Source organism: Sminthopsis crassicaudata, chromosome 1 (assembly GCF_048593235.1).
Source record: "Sminthopsis crassicaudata isolate SCR6 chromosome 1, ASM4859323v1, whole genome shotgun sequence".
Lineage (NCBI taxonomy): Eukaryota > Metazoa > Chordata > Mammalia > Dasyuromorphia > Dasyuridae > Sminthopsis > Sminthopsis crassicaudata.
The window spans coordinates 66,244,319-66,262,748 of NC_133617.1; the positions used below are offsets into that span (position 1 = coordinate 66,244,319).

At 36.5% G+C, this 18,430-nt stretch overlaps 1 protein-coding gene across 5 annotated transcripts in view; it reads left to right on the top strand.

The window, feature by feature from the left end:
* KDM4B (lysine demethylase 4B) overlaps window positions 1-18,430 on the top strand; it is a 273,807-nt gene that overhangs the window by 154,073 nt on the left and 101,304 nt on the right. For all 5 annotated transcript variants that reach the window (XM_074308507.1, XM_074308472.1, XM_074308482.1 and 2 more), the window contains one exon: window positions 10,599-10,736. In XM_074308507.1, the coding sequence (XP_074164608.1) occupies window positions 10,599-10,736 (138 nt within the window). The remainder of the gene's footprint in view (window positions 1-10,598; window positions 10,737-18,430) is intronic.

Below are 18,430 nucleotides of genomic sequence, written 5' to 3' on the forward strand. Positions count from 1 at the left end.
AAACAATGCAAGCAAACAACAACACAAAGAGCTATGTTGTGGTCCACCTTTAGCTCCCACGGTTCTCTCTTTGGTGTAGATGACTGTCTTCTTCACTGAACAATTGGAATTGGTTTGAATCATGTCATTGTTGAGGAAAGCCACATCCATCAGAGTTGATCATCATATAGATTTGTGTAAAGTTCTTGAATTGTGAGGGTCTGATCATCTGGTCAATTATAATCCTTCTGTGGGAGGAGATCTGTAAAATCTTTTCCTCTGTGCGCAGGTTTCTTGGGAGCTCTAAATCTCCTCCAGCTCTTGTCCTTCCCCAAATCAGACTGGTCTCCTTTCAGCTGCCTGGCATCACAACTCTATCCCAGAGTAGATTCTCTCAGACCCAATGCACCCCTTCTTTTATCCTCCCAGAGAATAGGCATGTGAGAACTCAGTGGGTGTGGGGAAATACTTCCACCAATGAACTTGCTCCTCTTAGAATTCCTAAGGTATAAACTCCCTTTAAAGGCCCGAACCAAAGATCTGAGCCAGAGAACTGTCAAGTCAACCTGAGTTCTCACCTTTGTCACTGTCCAGACAACCTGAGTTCTCACCTTGTAATCCTAACATCTCTCCCTTTCTTTTGATTTAGAACATAGGGTAGTCATGACCTTGAAACATAAATCCATCAATATAGGAGGTATTACACATAATTACATAAATTACATAAGCACATAGTAACATAATACATACTAGAAGTATGTAACAAATAACATGATCAAATAATCATAAATTGAGAATTTATAACTGTCCATAAGTCCATTGTCCATTAGTCTCATCTTGTGTTAGGAAATCCAATGATTCCTGCTGGTTTTAAAGTTCTTTAACAGTCTTCTTATTAGCCATGCTCTTTCAGTGTCAGATGTTTCTTAGATCTTCTTTGTTTTGAGGTTTTTCTCTTTTTCTGTCTCTCTCCGATGGACAATGTGAATACGACTCGTTGGCACCCATCTGATTCCTTCTCCTGCTGAAGAAATACAAGCAAACTCTCTCCCCCAAGCAGTTAACCTATCTGGTCCCTTCCATTCACCACTTTCTGGGTCTCTCCACATCACCTGGCGATTATCTAAGGATAGTGGAGCTGCTTGCACTTGGCACTGCCCTTCTGGTGGGTTATAAAACCTGTCTGCCGGAGCCAGTGCATCTTTGTCAAAAATTAGAAAATTAATGGTATAGAGTACTAAATTTAGAAGTTCTCTAGGGTTACCTGTGGCTCCCCCCTTTTTTTGTTTTTGGAGGAGTGTCTTAATATCTCTGTTTCTTCTCTCTACTATTTCCTGGCCTTGCGGATTAAAAGGTATTCCAGTGGTGTGTAAAATCTTATACTGCGCACAAAAGTGTGCAAAATGTTTAGGAGAATATGCAGGTCCATTATCTGTTTTTATTTCTTGTGGCACACCTATAATTGCAAATGCTTGTATTAGGAATTCAGTGACCACTCAGGCTGTCTCTTTTGACATTGGCACTGCAAAAATGAATCCTGAAAAGGTATCTACTACCATGTGGATAAAAGACAGATGACCAAAAGATTTATAATGGGTCACATCCATTTGCCAGATTTCATTGGGTCTCAAACCACGAGGATTCTTCCCTGGAGGGAGTGTAGCAGCGTAGAAGGAAAGGCAAGCTGTACAGCTTTTTACTATGCTCCTAGCTTCCTCTCTTGTTATTCCAAATTGTAAATGTAAAGCTCGAGCAGCCTGATGATATTTAGAATGAGATTCTTGTGCTTCCTGAAATAAAGGAGTACTGGCTAACATAGTTAAAAAGCTATCTGCCTTTGAATTTCCATCAAAAATAGGACCTGGAAGTCCACTATGTGAGTGGACATGCAAGATATAAATCTTGCCTGGATGCTTTCTCACTTGCTCTTGAAGTTCCTTAAAGAGCTGATAAATATTAGAGGCTGCAAATTTTATTTGGGCTGTGGCCATTCTTTGTACTACACCTACTGAATAGGCTGAATCAGTAATTATATTTATGTCTCCTGGGTAATAAGTAAGAGCTAGCATGATAGCAAATAATTCATTCTGTTGAATGGACTGAAAAGGAATCCTGACTACTCTCTTTATGGTTAAAACATGAGAGTATACAGCACAAATAATTTCTTTGGAAGCATTTGTAAAGATTGTTGGTCCTTTAAAAAGAACCTTAGAAATCTTTTCTTCAAAAATCCATCGCCAATTATGTAGTAGCCGGGTTATCTTTAGTGAAGACCCATGTGCAAAATTTGGAGCTGTGGCCAATAAAATTTGCCATTCTGGGATGGTCTCACAGCATACATTAATTTGTGTGTTAGTATAGAATGTGTATATTTTTTCAGGACTTATCCCAGATAATTGTATTACTCTTTTAATAGTCTTTAATAAAATTCTAGCCACAAGCACTGGGTAAGGAGTAGTAAGGCTTTGTTCTGGTTGTGCTAGAAGGTTCACCCACTCAATCACACTGTCTCCGTGATGAAGGACTGCTGTGGGTGCCTCTTATGTAGCAAAAAACTGATATTTCCAGGGGTTTTTGAGTGACTCTTTCAACCACATTGGATAAAGCCAGTTCAACTTCTCTCAAGGGGCAAGGATTTGTTGTTGCCATGTATAATGATCTCCTGGTTCTGTTCATTTCACTTAGCATCAGTTCATGTAAGTCTCTCCAGGCCTCTCTGAAATCATTCTGCTGGTCGTTTCTTACAAAGCAGTAATATTCCATAACATTCATAGTATTATCAATATTAAACATATATGCATCAAGAGATATCCAAATTCTTAGAGGAGAAGTTAAGTGAGTTGCAGGAAGAAATAGATAGCAAAACTATTCTATTAGGGAATCTCAACTTCCCCCTCTCAGAACTAGATAAATCTAACCACAAAGTAAATAAGAAGTTAAGGAAGTGAATACAATTTTAGAAAAGTTAGATATAACTGGAGAAAATTGAATGGGAATAGAAAGGAATATACTTCTTTCTCAGTGATAAATGACACCTACACAAAAATTGGTCATATAGTAGAGTATAAAAACTTCACAATCAAATGCAGAAAGGCAGAAATATTAAATGCATCCATTTCTGATTAAAATGCAATAAAAAATATGTGTAATAAAAGGCTGTGTAAAAATAGACCAGAAATTAGCTGGAAATTAATTCTAAAGAATGAGTAGATAAAACAAGAATATATGTTACACTATTTGCTGCATATAGGTTTAATATCAATATAATTTCATTGTCTGTGGCTCCTTTTAGCAAGATTTATTTTAGCTTCCTTATTTCTTTTAATTAGGTCTATTTTTGCTTTTGCTTTGCTTGATATCATGGTATCAGCTACCTCTGTTGGAATTTTTTTTTTTCACTGAAGCACAATAGATTCTGCTTTTGCCCCTCTTACCTTTACTCTGTTTGTTTCTCTGTGCTTCAAGTATGTTTCTTGTAAATAACATATTGTAGAATTATGGGTTTTGATCAACTTTGCTATCCACTTCCATTTTATGGTAGCGTTTCATCTCATTTATATTCACTGTTATATTGATTGTGTATTTCCCTCTTGTCTTATTTTTCCTCCTGTTTGACTTCTCCTTTCACTCTTTACTTCTTTTTCCTTGAGAGTGTTTTGCTTGTGTCTACTTTCTTTCTTGTTCTTCCCTACCTTCTTTTAAGTTCTCTGTCTTCTCCCCCTTCACTTAATTTCTTCCTCTCCTACCCTACTCTCAGGTAAGACAGATTTTTATAAGCAACTCATTGTATATATTATTCCAGGGATTCTCAAACTACGGCCTGCGGGCCAGATGCAGCGGGCAGCCTGCCGGGTTATGGCAAATGGGCTGAGAGGCAGAGACAGAGTGTGAGTTTTTGTTTTTACTATAGTCCGGCCCCAAATTTTTATAAGCAACTCATTGTATATATTATTCCTTTGTTGAGTTAATACAGATGAAAGTAAGGTTCAAGTGATGCCTATCTTTCCTCTACTATATTAGGTTTTTTGGTGCTTCTTCATTTGAAATATTTTACCCCCATTCTGCTTCTCCCTTCCTTTTGTACCCTGTATACTCTTCTTTTTCTTTCATTTTTTTTTATGTCATTCTCTCAAATTTACCTTAAACCTGTATCCTTTGTCTATGTGTATTCCTTCTAGCTATACTAGTAATAATATTTTTTAAGAATTACATGTATCATCTTCCCATGTAGGGATATAAACAGTTCAGCTCCATCGAATCCCTAATTTTTTTTTTTTTTTTTTTTTTTTTTCCTTTTTTGAATCCTCTTAGGTTTTGATATTGGAAATCAGATTTTTTTGTTCAACTCTGGTTTTCTCCTTATGAAAACTTGAAATTCCTTTATTTCATGGAATGGCTAAACTCTTGAAATATTATGTTTAATTTCACTGGTTTTCTGTCCTAGCTCCTTTGTCTTCTGGAGTATCATGTTCTGTGACCTAGATAGATTCTTTAATGTTGCAGCCACTAAATTCTGTGTAATCCTGATTGTGGCTCCCTGATATTTGAATTGTTCCTTTCTGGCCGCTTGTAATGTTTTTTTTTTTTCCCCCCCTTGGCTTGATAATTTTGAAATTTAGTTATAATGTTCCTTGGAGTTTTTATTTGGGGATCTCTTTCCTGAGATGTTTGTATTCTTTAAGTGCCTATTTTGCCCTCGTTTCAGGATATCAGGACCGTTTTCCTTGATGATTTCTTAGAAGATATTGTTCAGATTCTCCTTTTGATTATGGTTTTCATGTAGTCCCGTGATTCTGAGATTATTCCTGGATCTTTTTTCCAGGGCAGTTTTTTTCTTGTTTCTATTTTACGTTTCTATTTTTTTTATTCTTTTGAATTTGTTTGATTCTTGATGGTTCCTATAGTCATTAGCTTCCACCTGTCCAATTCTAACTTTTAAGGAATTATACTTCCTTATTTGGCTAATAATACTTTTATAGGATTTGTTTTCTTCAGTGGATTTTTATATCATTTGGATAGTTTTATTTTTTAAGCAGTTTTCTTTTTCCAAACTTGATTCTTTTTCATAATTTTCTTGCACCACTCCTTTCTTTTCCCTGTTTTTCTTCTATCTACTTTGTAGGATTTTAAAACTCTGTTTTAAACTTTTCCATGGGTTTTTTTCTGTGCTTGAAACCACTTTGCATTTTTCTCTGGGGTTTTGCCCATAGGTGTTGTAACGTTGTCTCCTTTTGAGTTCACATCTTGATCTTCCTTGTTATTACAATATCTTTCTATGATCATATTCCTTTTTGGTTGTCTTTTGCTCATCTTTTTTGATCTTTTTCATTTAAATTAGACATCTGCTCCCTGAAGGGGCATTTCTCAGGCTTTTTGTTATATACCCATTCTTAAAACCACAGAATTTAAATCAATGAAATAGAGCAGTGAAACTTCCTGGGATTAAAATGCTTGACTTCCTACACTATTTGCAGTTGCAGTGTCTCAAACAGTTATTAAGGGTACTTTTAAAAACCTATAACTTGTACACATTTCCTTGAGTAATGAGTAATACCCATTAAAAACAAAAGAATTTAAAACACCCTAATAGGGAGCAATTAAACAGAACAATTTTCAGCTAATTAAAGGAAGGAAAACCAACCCAATTCAATTTCATCTGATAAAGATATCAGCTTAGTAAGCAAAATGATAATTTTTGTCATAAATTGAATCCCATATCAAAGTAATTGCTTGTCCCAAGTAAATTACACAGGAATTTGAAAGTTTCTGGTGGGAAAAACAAATTTCATATTAAAATATAATTGTCATAATCCTAGGACCTTCTTTGATCAAATAGATAAGTTTAAAAACAGTGGTGAAGCTACATGTAGAGTGATTTGTTGTCTATGATCTATTTTTGGGGAAAAGGGAAGAATTGAAATTTGAAGTAATCTATTAACAAACATTTGTCAAAGTTCTACCTTATGGTAGGCACTGGGAAGATGAAGCCCCAAAATTTCAATTCTTCTCCTCAAGGGATTTTAACCTTTTATCAATATCATAAGTAAAATTTGGAAGACTCTATATAACATATACTTACAAGTTTAACATCATTTTTTTTTATCTCTCCTTTCCTGTTCTTCCAGTACAATCCCCTTTTCATTTTTACAATAAAATCAAATTCTGCCTACATCCTCTAAGTATATCCGTATCAGAGATACAGTTCTCAAGAGTTAAACATATCATCTCCCCATATAGGTTTGTGAACTTTTTAACTTTTAAAAGAAAGTTTTATTTTTTTTTAACCTTTTTATGTTTCTCTTGAGTTCTATATTTGAAGATTAAAATTTTTTTGATCTTTTCATCAGAAAGAAATGAAATTTACTTGTTTCATTGAATGTCCATCTTTTTCCTGAAAGATAATGCTTAATTTTGCTGGATAGTTATTCTTAGCTAGCTGCAATCAGAGTTCTCTTGTCCTTCAGAAGATCCTTTTAGGACCTTTGAGCCTTTAAGTGGAAGCTGCTAAGTTCTTGGTAATATTTGAATTATTTCTTTCTGGTTGCTTGCCATATTTTCTCCTTGATCTGATAATTCTGAAATTTAGCTGTGTTATTCCTTGAGTTTTCATTTTGAGGTCTCTTTCAGGAGATGATTGGTGAATTCTTTCAGTAGTTATGTTATCCTCTGATTCTAGGACATTAGGCAATTTTCCTTGATGATTTCCTAAAAGATGATGTGTATGCTCTTCATGAAGTCCAGTAATTCTTAGATTGCCTCTCCTAAAGCTATTTTCTAGGTTAGTTGTTTTTTCAATGAGCTATTTTACATTTTCATGTATTTTTCCTTTTTTCTTTTTTCTTTTTTTTTTTTTTTTTGATTTTGTTTGACTGATTCTTGATATTTCATGAAGTCATTCACTTCCATTTATTCAATTCTAATTGTTAGTGATTATCTTCAGTTAGCTTTTTCATCTCCTTTTGCATTTGACCAATTGAACTTTTAAATGAGTTGTTTTGTTAATTGGGAGTTTTTTTACCCCCATTTCACAATTTCTGTTTTCTAATGAGTTGGTTTCATTATCCATTTCATCAAATCTACTTTGTAAGGAGTTACATGCCTTTTCTATTTCTCTAAATCTATTTTTAAAGAAGTTTTCTTCAGATTTCTGTGTTTCTTTTTCCAAACTCTCCTGCAAAGTTGTCCTTTTCCTTTTCCCATTTTTCTTCTCTCTTTTAAGATCCATTTTCATTTTTTCCAAGAGAACCCTTTGAGATAGAGACCAACTCATGTTTCCATTTGGGGCATCATCTGGAGTGATTTGCCATTAGTGTCCTCAGGGTTTGATGTCTGTTCTTCTCTGTCTCCAAAAAAGTTATCTGTAGTTAAGAGTTCTTTTTGCTTTTTAGCTCATTTTTAAAGGTTGAAGTATGCTCTTAATGGCAAAGGGGAGATTGTCCCAAGCTTCCTCTATGGGCGACAGCAACCTCATGCTGCCTGGGTCGGTGCTGCTGTCTTCCTTCCTGTGCTGGGTGGAAATAGCCACGTCCCCGAGTTATTCTAGGGTTCAGGGGCTCACTATTTGCCTTTTGTAGTTGTGTTGAATGTCTTACAGCTAATCTGCTGATCCCCTGGCTTGTGAAGCAAGACAGAATAGCTAGTGCTGCTGTATTTTGGCTAAGAGCCTCACAATAGATTCCCTGATGCATGGACTTCACATCTCCCTGGATCCCTGCACTTGACTGCCTTCCTCCCCTACTGAAATAAAACTTTTTTGAAGTTCTTCAAAAATATATCCTGCTGGAAATTTGTTACAGTCCAAATATTTGCGTTCTGTCACTCCAAAACCAGTTCATAGGCTTGATCTGGTGTTGATCTGAGGGAAGATAGGAAGAATTCAGACAAAGACCTGTCTACTTTCCTCCCATCTTGGCTCTGCCCCCAGCTTAACATCTTGATATATTCTTAATTACTATTCTTAATTATTCTGAAAGTAACATGATATTGTTGCCTGAAAAATTTTCAAAATAGAACTTAATGTTTATTTTCCTCATGTGATTGTTTATCAAAGAAGAAATATTTTCTCATATCCTTTGTTGTTGTTGTTGTTGTTGTTGTGACAATTGGGTTTAAGTGACTTGCCCAGGGTCACACAGCTAGGATGTGTTAAGTGTCTGAGGTTAGATTTGAATTCAGGTCTTCCTGATTTCAGTGCTGGTATTCTATCCACTGCGCTACCTCACTGCCCCTCTCATATCTTTAATGACAAGCTTATTATATCAATTTGTTTTGATTTTTGACACCTTTGTAGATGTTTTGAAATTTTTTAATATTTGCTTTTGTCTTCTGTTAATTACCCACATCTGTTTAAATTGTACTTCAATTGCTTTGTTGTAAAACTCATTGGTACTCCCAAGAGTGTATTTATGGTCCCTTCTTGGAATCCTAGAAACCCTGAGGGAGTATGAATACTGGATGTTAAGCAGAGAAATCTCATTTTAGAAAGCAGTGTATCAGTAGGAGCTGGACTGTTTGTAGCTTTTGCCCATCTCCAGCAGAAATGCCTTGAACTATTTATTCCCCCTGTCTCACTTGTAAACAGACACTTCCAGTTTGTTGGTGCTTGGGTGCTTGAGTGTCAGGCTGATCATAATTATTTGGGAATCTGTTGAGATTTGGTTTATATAGACTTAAAATCACACAAATGAGACAATATCCCAAATGATGGTATCAAACCCTGCTTCCCCCCCTCCCCCCCAATAAGGAAAATAAGATCTTAGAAAGCAAATCAGAAGACATTTAGTCCAACCTGTAAACTGACCAGCTATCCTTTTTATAATACCCCTGACAAATATAGTCTCCACTTGAATACCTATGATTTTCTTAGCTTTTATTTGCTGTTCTTACCCCCTCCTTCCATCCTCATTGCACCCAGATGTCTGAAAATAATGGGTCAAGGGGAAAATGTTCCCTTCTACCTTGTCTTCCCTGCTCCCTAGACTCTAGGCTGCCAAGACTTCTGGTGGTCCCTGAAAAGCCAGCAGATTCTTCTGCTCTTTTGCCTTTCTTTCAGTCTTCCTGCTCAGGTGATCTGGTAGAACTGAAATTTTTAAATACATTATTAGAATGGTCTGATTTTATCATGTCTACCTGCTGTCTCTTTTGAACCGAAAATGCTGAACTTTGTTGGGATTTTTAGTTTTATCTAATGGGACAGGTGGCAGTTCACACTGAACCTTTGAAGGGGATATATCTGATCTTTCAGAAGATTAGAGCAGTGGTCCTCACACTTTTTAAATAGGGGTCAGTTCACTGTCCCTCAGACTGTTGGAGGGCCGGACTATAGTAAAAACAAAAGCTCACACTGTCTCCGCCCATTTGCCATAACCACGTGGGCCGCATAGGCGTCCTCAGTGGGCTGCATCTGGCCCATGGGCTGTAGTTTGAGAACCCGTGGTTTAGAGAATAGTAACATAGTTTTAATAACTTTTAATAACTTTAATAACTTACCTCATCTACCCCTATGGTTAATGTATTTTAGTAGGTCTTTTTGATCTTACCAAAAATGACCCTTTGTTTAAGAAAATAAGAATACCTGACAGGAAGGCCTTCCCTATAAATGATACAGATATTAATGACTGGGCAGGTCTTTCCCATCCTTTCATCAATAATCTGAGAATTTATTGAATGAAATGATTCTTGGTTTTATAATATTCTGAAATGGAAATACAAAGGACAATAGACTTGGAGAGGCACGCATTTGACCCATCACTCTGGTACTTGAGAATTAGGCCAAGTCATTTCACTTTTTAAAATTTTGATTCCACTTCTACAAAATTAAGAGATTGGACTAATTGTGCTCTGAGATATCTTTAAACTTTAAATCTATGAGGTTGTCATTACTTGGCATCCACTGAGGACACACAGTAAGTTTCAAGGGGAATAGTAGGAGACAACCTCAAAATGAATGAATTGACCACAACTTCCAAACAGGCAAGTATGTGGGTAAGTTTGGTAATACTGAGCACACAAAAAAGCCAAGATCATTTCCTTAGTATAAATGGTCTCCTTTACTCATTGTGGGATGATGATTCTCTCAAAGAATATATTAGGTCATAAGAAATAGAAATTCTTAATGATTTTTAATCACCTGATTTAATAGATGATGAAATTGCTCTTCACAAACTGGAGGTGTGTGCCATACCTCTGATTTATACACACACACACACACACACTCTCTCTCTCTCTCTCTCTCTCTCTCTCTCTCTCTCTCTCTCTCTCTCTCTCTCTCTCTCTCTCTCTCTCTCTCTCTTCTCTCTCTCTGCTAATTAATGATAGCTCCAGAGTCAGAAAGACTGTGATTCCCTGTACATTTCTCTATTCTGCTCTCCTTTCCAAAGTCTTATTTTAAAATAAAAAGTTATGTATAACATTATATTATGTCCTTTAGCTCAGATTATTGCCTATTTGATCTTAACCTTTGAATTTTCTGGCCTCTGATCTCATTGTCTCAAGCTTTACCTGCTCAGTGATTAGGTGTCTCTATTAAGAGTAGAGTTGAAATTGCTATTGCTAATGTTTACTTATTTTGATCACTTTTGAACTAAGAAACCTCATCCATTGACTCTTTTTACCCTCAGATCACTCAGGAGGCTGGGGAGTTTATGATTACTTTTCCCTATGGATACCATGCAGGATTCAATCATGGTTTCAACTGTGCTGAGTCAACCAATTTTGCCACATTGCGATGGATTGATTATGGCAAGATGGCTACTCAGGTAAGTACCTGCCTTCATGAGAGGGTTTTAATCAAAAAAAATTTTTTTTAATTCTAATGTTCAGGCAGATATGGCTGGAATAAGAATCTGAACTTGGACACAAAAGTTATAGATCATAACTCTGGCTGTCACTTACTAGCTTTGTGAATTTGGGCAAGACATTTCCTTCTCTATGAGCCTCAATTTCCTCTTTGAAATGGGAATAAAAATACTTAGACTATTTATGTGCCTGACAGGGCCTTTTTGAAAGTCAAATGATCACATATCTTTTAAAGGACTTTGTAAAGTGTAAAACATTATATAAACATCAGCCATTCTTGTTGTCCTAGGAATATGAGCCTGGGAGCCTGCCAGCAGCTGAGAAGGGTGTTCATGTTCTAGGAATAGGGCTTGGATGGCTCTTCTAAAATCTGTGTAGAAATGGTTCTTTATATGGTTTTTCTTAATGTTTTCAGACATTTTGCTCTGAGTTTTGGAGAAGATGTGCATGAGATTTTTGTTGTTTTGCAGAGATCAAGATAACTGCCTCTTTCTTTTAGCCACTGTTTTCATTCAGTACTTATGTTCATTTTTTCTCTTTCCCATGACATGAATAGTCTCTCATCTATTCCTGCCCAATCCCTAATCTGACCTAATCACCTTTAAAGTATGTGGGGGTTTTATGGTAGAGATTATTGTTTTTAAATGTTTTCCATGTTCTCTGACTTAGGCCACTCTGAGCAGGGTCTTTGTGTAACTTGCTTGGGTTGGTCATACAACTTTCTGGTAGGGAATCTATTCAGGGTCAGAAACTCTTCCTGAAACCTGGATAAGCTTGTGCATTATTGATGTGATTTGGGCCAGAGAATTGAAGAAATTTGATTTTTTACTCTCCCTTGGGCTTCTGCTTACAAAATCTGATTATATCAACTTGACAAAGCAGAAGAATAATTTTTAGAACAAGCCCTGTCTCCACTGTTCCCTCCCTGAATGACTGGGGAAATCACTTAAATTTCTTAGACTTTTACCTTGTTTAATAGTAAATTGAGGGGTTGAACCTAGAGGATCTGCGATCACTTGTAGCTCTGAAGCTTTGATTCTATGATCAATTAATAAGAATCAGGTTTCTTTATGCAAGTCCCCATATCTTCCTTTTCCCCTTTGCCTTTTTCCTTCCTTCTTTTTCTCTTTTCTTTACCCTCTTTCTCTCCTTCCTATAATTTTTAATGTAAATTTCATGCTTCTAATAGGGATTATATGTCTGTTGATTTAACATGAGAAATGGCAAATTTTAATAGTAACATAAGATTTTAGGGCTTTAGAATTGAAAGGAACTTTGTTATTGTTCAGTCTTTTTTTCCCCCATTTAGGATTTTCTTGGTAAAGATAGTGATTTACCATTTACTTCTTCAATTCGTTTTACAAATAAAAAAAAATGAGACAATCAGTATTAAGTGAGTTGCCCAGGGTCACACAATTAATAAATCTAAGATTTTAGGATTCCAGAATTGGAAGGAACCTTAGAGATCATTGTGTAGATGAGAAAGCTGAGATTATAAGGTAAACTTTAACAACAGAATTTTGAGTAGTCAAGGCCTCTGACTCCAAGTCCAAGAGTCTTCTCTGTTATGTTGTCTTTTTTTATCTAAAATTTTGATACATTTGTATTTTTATACTATATATTTTATATATTGCCTTTCTGTTTTGATTCTCTTGACATATAGTATTCTGCTATATTGAAGTTTCACACAGGTTCAGCTATGTCTCCTTTAACAGTTGTAAATCTCCATTAAATTTTCTTCCTGTGTCTTTGTCTGAACCTCTTTTCTTTACCCCTGTTATATTCTGCATTATATTTCTTTCTTTCTTTTTTTCTTTTTTTCCCTGAGGCTGGGGTTAAGTGACTTGCCCAGGGTCACACAGCTAGGAAGTGTTAAGTGTCTGAGACCACATTTGAACTCAAGTCCTCCTGACTTCAGGGCTGGTGCTGGTGCGCCACCTAGCTGCCCCTTGCATTGTATTTCTTATTGCCATACATGGCATATCCCTTACCCTTGTGATGTTTTGAATTCTTATAGGTTAGAAATGCTGTCATAGCATAATAGAATTTTAAGCCAGAAGACACACTGCATCATAAAGTACAACCTTCTCATTTTACTGGTGAAGAAAAGTAGAATTTAAAATCAGACAGAACCAAGAGCTAAACCCAGATTTCCAAATTTATTGTTTTTTCTACTTTTATTGTAAAGTCATTTCAGTTGTGTCTTCTTGATCCCACTTGAGGTTTCTTAGCAAAGACAATGGCCCTTTCCTTCTCCAACTCATTTTGCAGAGTGAAGTGACTTGCCCAGGGTCACATGGTAAATGTCTGAGGCTGAATTTGAATTCAAGTTGTCCTGACTCCAAGCCCAGCCTTTCATCCAATTGGGCCCCTCGGCAACCTGAGTTCTTTTTGCTCATCAGGCTTTCATCTTTGTGTCTGTAAGGTTTGGTTTAGTGCCTTGCCACAAAGAATGGTAAAAATGTGGTGAATTGGATTATTGAATTGTCATGCTGAGCTTTTCCTTCCACCTATTTTATAGAACATTTGTTGGTAGTATTGAAGCTGGCAGGTATCAGCTTTACCATATCAAATCCTATCATTTTTGATGACTAAGCAGCTCTTCTTGTTCTTGTTTTTAGGCAACTGACAGGTGACATTACTGCCTCATTTATTTTTCCAGTAATTGCTGCCCATGGTCTTAAGAGCTCTATATTATTAGCCAACACATTTTGTATTTGAAGCCTGTGCTTGTTGAAAGTAAAATTTTCTTAACTTTGCAAATGTAAATCTTTACAATTTCTTATTGACAATTTGTAGGACAGATGTGAGCACTTGCTGGGAATTCCTCAAAGAGCTTCTCTTAGTTGGAATATGAGAAGTTATCAGGCTGCCTTGTCTTGTCTCTGACAGACTTTGGTTCTAGGCCCTGTTCTCCTGCTGTCATTTTCTAGCCCTGGGCAGGAAGAAGGTGAATGAATTATGTGCATTTATGTGCCAAAAAGATTAAGCTGGCAGGCAAATAATTATAAATTCTATAGGGAAAAAAGAAAGAACTCCCTGAGATGCATGGCCACTATTCTGGGATGGTTTCTAGGCCAAGAATTCAGTAGATATAAAACTGATACAGTGTGCTTTCTCTGGTCCCCAGATATCATGAAAAGGAATTTTCTACATTAGCACTGTCACTCATCTTATTCTCTGTGAAGTAAGATTTTTTTTTTTTTGAGACATAGTTGGCATTTCTCCATGAGTAATTATGGCTGTGGAGAGTCACTATAGCCATTGGAAAGGTCTTTGTGTGACTATATGTGCTCTATTCACAATTGTTTGTCATAGAATATTGACAATGGTATTGTCACAGTTCAGGGAGACACTGTTCACAAAGTTTCTCATCTTTATTGTCCAGATTAGTTTTCTGTCCTCACCAAAAACTAGTCTGATTAGCTTCTCTTGTCCTCTTATGGTCCTGGAAATGTTACTCTTGATATCTTGATGACTTCCTTCCTACTGTCATCTGTGTTTCCATGCGAACATAACATTTAAATTTCTACCATTTCTCTTCCTCCCTCCCCCCAATATAGAATCCTTATGACTCTCCAGGGATGCTCCTTGTTGCATGCCAAACAAGAACTTTAAAAATTTGAGGGTATGACAATTTTTGAGTCAGGTTAGAAATTGTATAATTATGGGTAGTAGACTTTGACAAAAAAGATGATTACCTTCTGTGTGAGCAGAATAATGTCCTGGGCACTGGTGGAGGTAGAAATCTAGAAAGTCTCTGCCCTCAGGGAGCTTTATACTCTACTCTGGCAATATGGTTATCATGAAGATCACTCAGCTGAAATAGCTCATTTAAATAGCACTAAAATTTCTACTATGTACCTGATATATGCTAGATGCTGGGGGAGGGGAAGAACAAAAACAAGTGACATAGTCCCTGCCCTTGAGGAGTTTATAGTCTAATCAAAGGACACAGGAAATAGCTCTATCTCTATATCTCTATCTCTATCTATTTATCGAGCTTATAGTCAGAGGACACACCAGAGATACACACACACAAAGCAGATGCAAGATCATGTTGAAACGGGATTGGGGAAAAGGTACATTCCATGTATGGGTAGCAGCCAGGACAGAAGCATGAGAACAGGAGGTAGCTGAGACAGATCCTGAAAGGATTTCATTAGAAGTTTCTTTGGCAGTTCTGTGGAGGATAGATGTAGATTAGAGACTTGAGACAGAGGGTCCAGTTAGGTGGTTGTTGCAGTAGATGTTGTGAGAGGAGATGATTTGTATGAGTGCAGTACTATGTGACCATGTTAGTGGAGAGAAGGGGATGCATGTCATAGAAATGACAGGCTTAGGCTTGGAGATGCTAGTGACATTCTAATGTTGCATTTCTCATACTGATAACTGAAGTTTTGTGATATTTTCTTTATGCTGCTCATTGGTTCATTAGCCACTGTCTAACATTACACTGTGCGATATTACTGGGGGTAGAAGCCAGCATTATGGTATGGGGAACTAACTCAGAGAAGTTAATCCCTTGGGGTCATATATATTGGCTCAGGCAATTGTTCATCTAATTTGGATCTTGAGCAATTCCTGGAGAAGAGTCTGGCAAGAATAGTTCGGTTATAAGATCATTGTTTGTTGGGGCAATATTGTATGAGATGTATCTATAATTCACTGAGCGCCACTACTCTTTGATTCAAAGAATAATAAATCTTTCTTCCAATGACTAGGGTTTTTTTTATTTAATAAGCTAATACAACTTTCTCATTTTCTATAAGAGAGAACTTGAGCTCCCCAAGAAGAAATGTGATTTACTCATAATCATATGAATTTGTGGCAGAGCTGAGACCAGAATCCAGATCAGCTGACCTGTTTAGAATTCTGTCACACCATAGTACCTTTAACTTAAGAATTAGGAGCTTCTCTGCTACCTTGGTTAGCATTTATCCAAGAAAATGGTTGCTGGTTAATGAAGCACACTGTGGGTTAGTTTAAAGAGAAAATGAGAGCTATGAATTATGAATTATTGTTCTTAGTCAGAAGGAGTAATATAAAATCCTGTAACTATAGAATTGATGTTTCATAAATTGAGAGTGAGTGAGTGAGTGTGTGTGTGTGTGTGTGTGTGTGTATTTCATTATAGTTATGATAATTCTAGTTATGGAATTTCAAGCTGATTTGATAGAAGTCATATTCTCATTTGTATTATGATCATGTCCATTGGGGTTGTCTGAAGCCAGTGGTCAAAATTGATCTGTAAAGCCCAGATATTGGGGTTTATCAGAGGACTGATGGCAGACCTTTAACTACAGTAGGCACCATTGGGGAATACTCAAATATTAAAAGCAATTTTGGATTCAGCCATGTGTTCACAAACAAGTGACATTTGGGAAGTGCAGTTTTAGATTGAGCCTCCATGCTTATATTGTTAAGCAGTGTAGCGTGAAATTACTGAACAAGTGGCACAGAGAGCTCTGTACAAGGCTGAGACTGAATGGGTCAGACATTCAAGAGCTGGCCATGGTTAGTAATAGTTGGGACTACCCTCTTTTTGCAGGATTTCCAAAGCTGGAGTTTTCAGTGTCCTGAAAAAAACCTAGGCATTTTGGGAGTCACAACTAGATTTTTCCTGTGTGATATCTCTTACTGCATAAAGATAAAAGGACAGTCTTACCAGGTTTGGTGTGATGTAGAAGAAAAATACGCCTGAAAGTTTGTTTCACATCTTAATTCTGTTAACTTAAAGACCCATGAGACCTCAATAACAGTTTCTTCAGCTATAAATATGTGGAGTCTTAGACCAAGTTGGCCCTTTCAGTTCTGACTTTTTGTTGTTCTAAAGTCCCTTCTAGAGATGAATTCCTACATGTTCCTGAATCATGCTTGGCCAAGAGTAAGTTTTTCTTGAAAATATTAAATGTTTTAGGCATTTAGAAATTGTGGGCTTCCCAAGGGCAGTTTATTTTGAAGGAATTTTCATTTATATCTATATTGGATGCTTCATCAGTTGAACTGGAATTTGACTGGATTTTTTAATATTTCCAGTGGCTTTTACTTGGTCCCTTTTTGCTGTCTCTGTTCTTGATTTACTGTGGAGTAGCAAGAACTATTTGTTTTGAGCACAAACGTAGCATTATATTATTAGCTCATCAGTAGAATGGGAAATGACCATTGTAGTAACTGTTGTGATATTCTGTAATACTGTTGCGGAGCGTTTTTCCTTTTAGGCACTTTATCACCATTAATCCTCATTATGCATCTGTTCAGCAGACAGGCATTTTGCCTTCCTTTTGTTGGGAGATGGAGAAGCTAAGTGATTTCCATCTCTAACATTATTTGTTTTACCAGATTTCCTGTCAGCCTATTAGTATTTCACATTATACAATATTTCTTATCATTTGAAAAGGAGTGTTGCTTTTCTGCCTAGGAGGTAGTAGTTCTGAAACATCTGGTTTCTATAAGTTTCCCTACCTATTGGTTAGTTGTGTGTGTGTGTGTTGTTGTTGTTGTTGTTGTTGTTTTTTGGGGGGGTTGCTATTGGACAATATTGATTGCGCTTGTCTTTATTATTTGAAAAGTTGTTGTGGGGGCATAGAGTAGAGGAAGAAGAATACTTCATCTTCTGCTGTTTAAAGTTGCTATCTTGCTACTTCTCCCTCTGTTAACTTTCAGGCCCCTTTGTTGTTGTTATACATTTGGAATATGAAGATTACTAAATCATATAGTTTCTTGGTTGGAAGAAGGCCTCAGTATACATCAAGTTCAAACCATACCTGAACAAGACATGCTTACCATTTTTGAATGTCCAACCATCCCTTTAATTCATTAATGTATTTTTATACATAATACATTCTAGAATTCTACCAAGAATTAAATATTAACTCTCCAGTCTTGTAGCTCTCATTCCATTCTCAAGGATCAGCAAGTCATATGTGCCAATCCTTTAAGTACCTAGAGTACACCTTAAAAGTGCCAGCTGCATATTTTCTTATCTTCTCCACTGAGCCTCCTAGAGGACTAAGAGGACTCAAGATGGAACTTTGTAGGATACTGATGGTCAGCAAGAGTAATCTTTATGACTAAAAAGTAGCAGTCTTATAGGTCAGAATCTCATGTACCAGGAGATTGTGATATCCTGAAGACATAGAAGAGAGTATCAAAGTGAAGATGATAGATGGTTGGCATATTAATAATTGTTGAGAAATCAAGGATGAGGTTTGAGAAGAGACAAGTAGATTTGGTAGTTAAGAGAGCTTTAGTAACTTTAAAGAGGAAATTTTCAATTGAATAATGAAAAAGGGAAAGTTTTTTGTTATATGATTAAAGACATTTCTTTTTTGTTTGCTTTTTTGGCTTAAAGGTTGGGAAATAACTAGAATATTTCCTTTTATTTAGTAAATCACTTTCCCTCTGATCCGGTTGCGTCTTTAAAGAGAGAAAAATGTGTGTGTGTGTGGGGGGGTGTATATATATGTTATTTTATAGTATCTCAGAGTTGAAAGAAACCTTGGATGATCCTCTCCAGTCCAGTTCATCTCTGAACGAGAATCTTCTTTACAACTAACCATCTGGCAGGTGATCCAGCGTATGATGGAAACCCCTACTTCTTTTAATAGTTCATTCTACTTTTGGATAGCCCTGTTAGCCCTCTTCTTCCCCC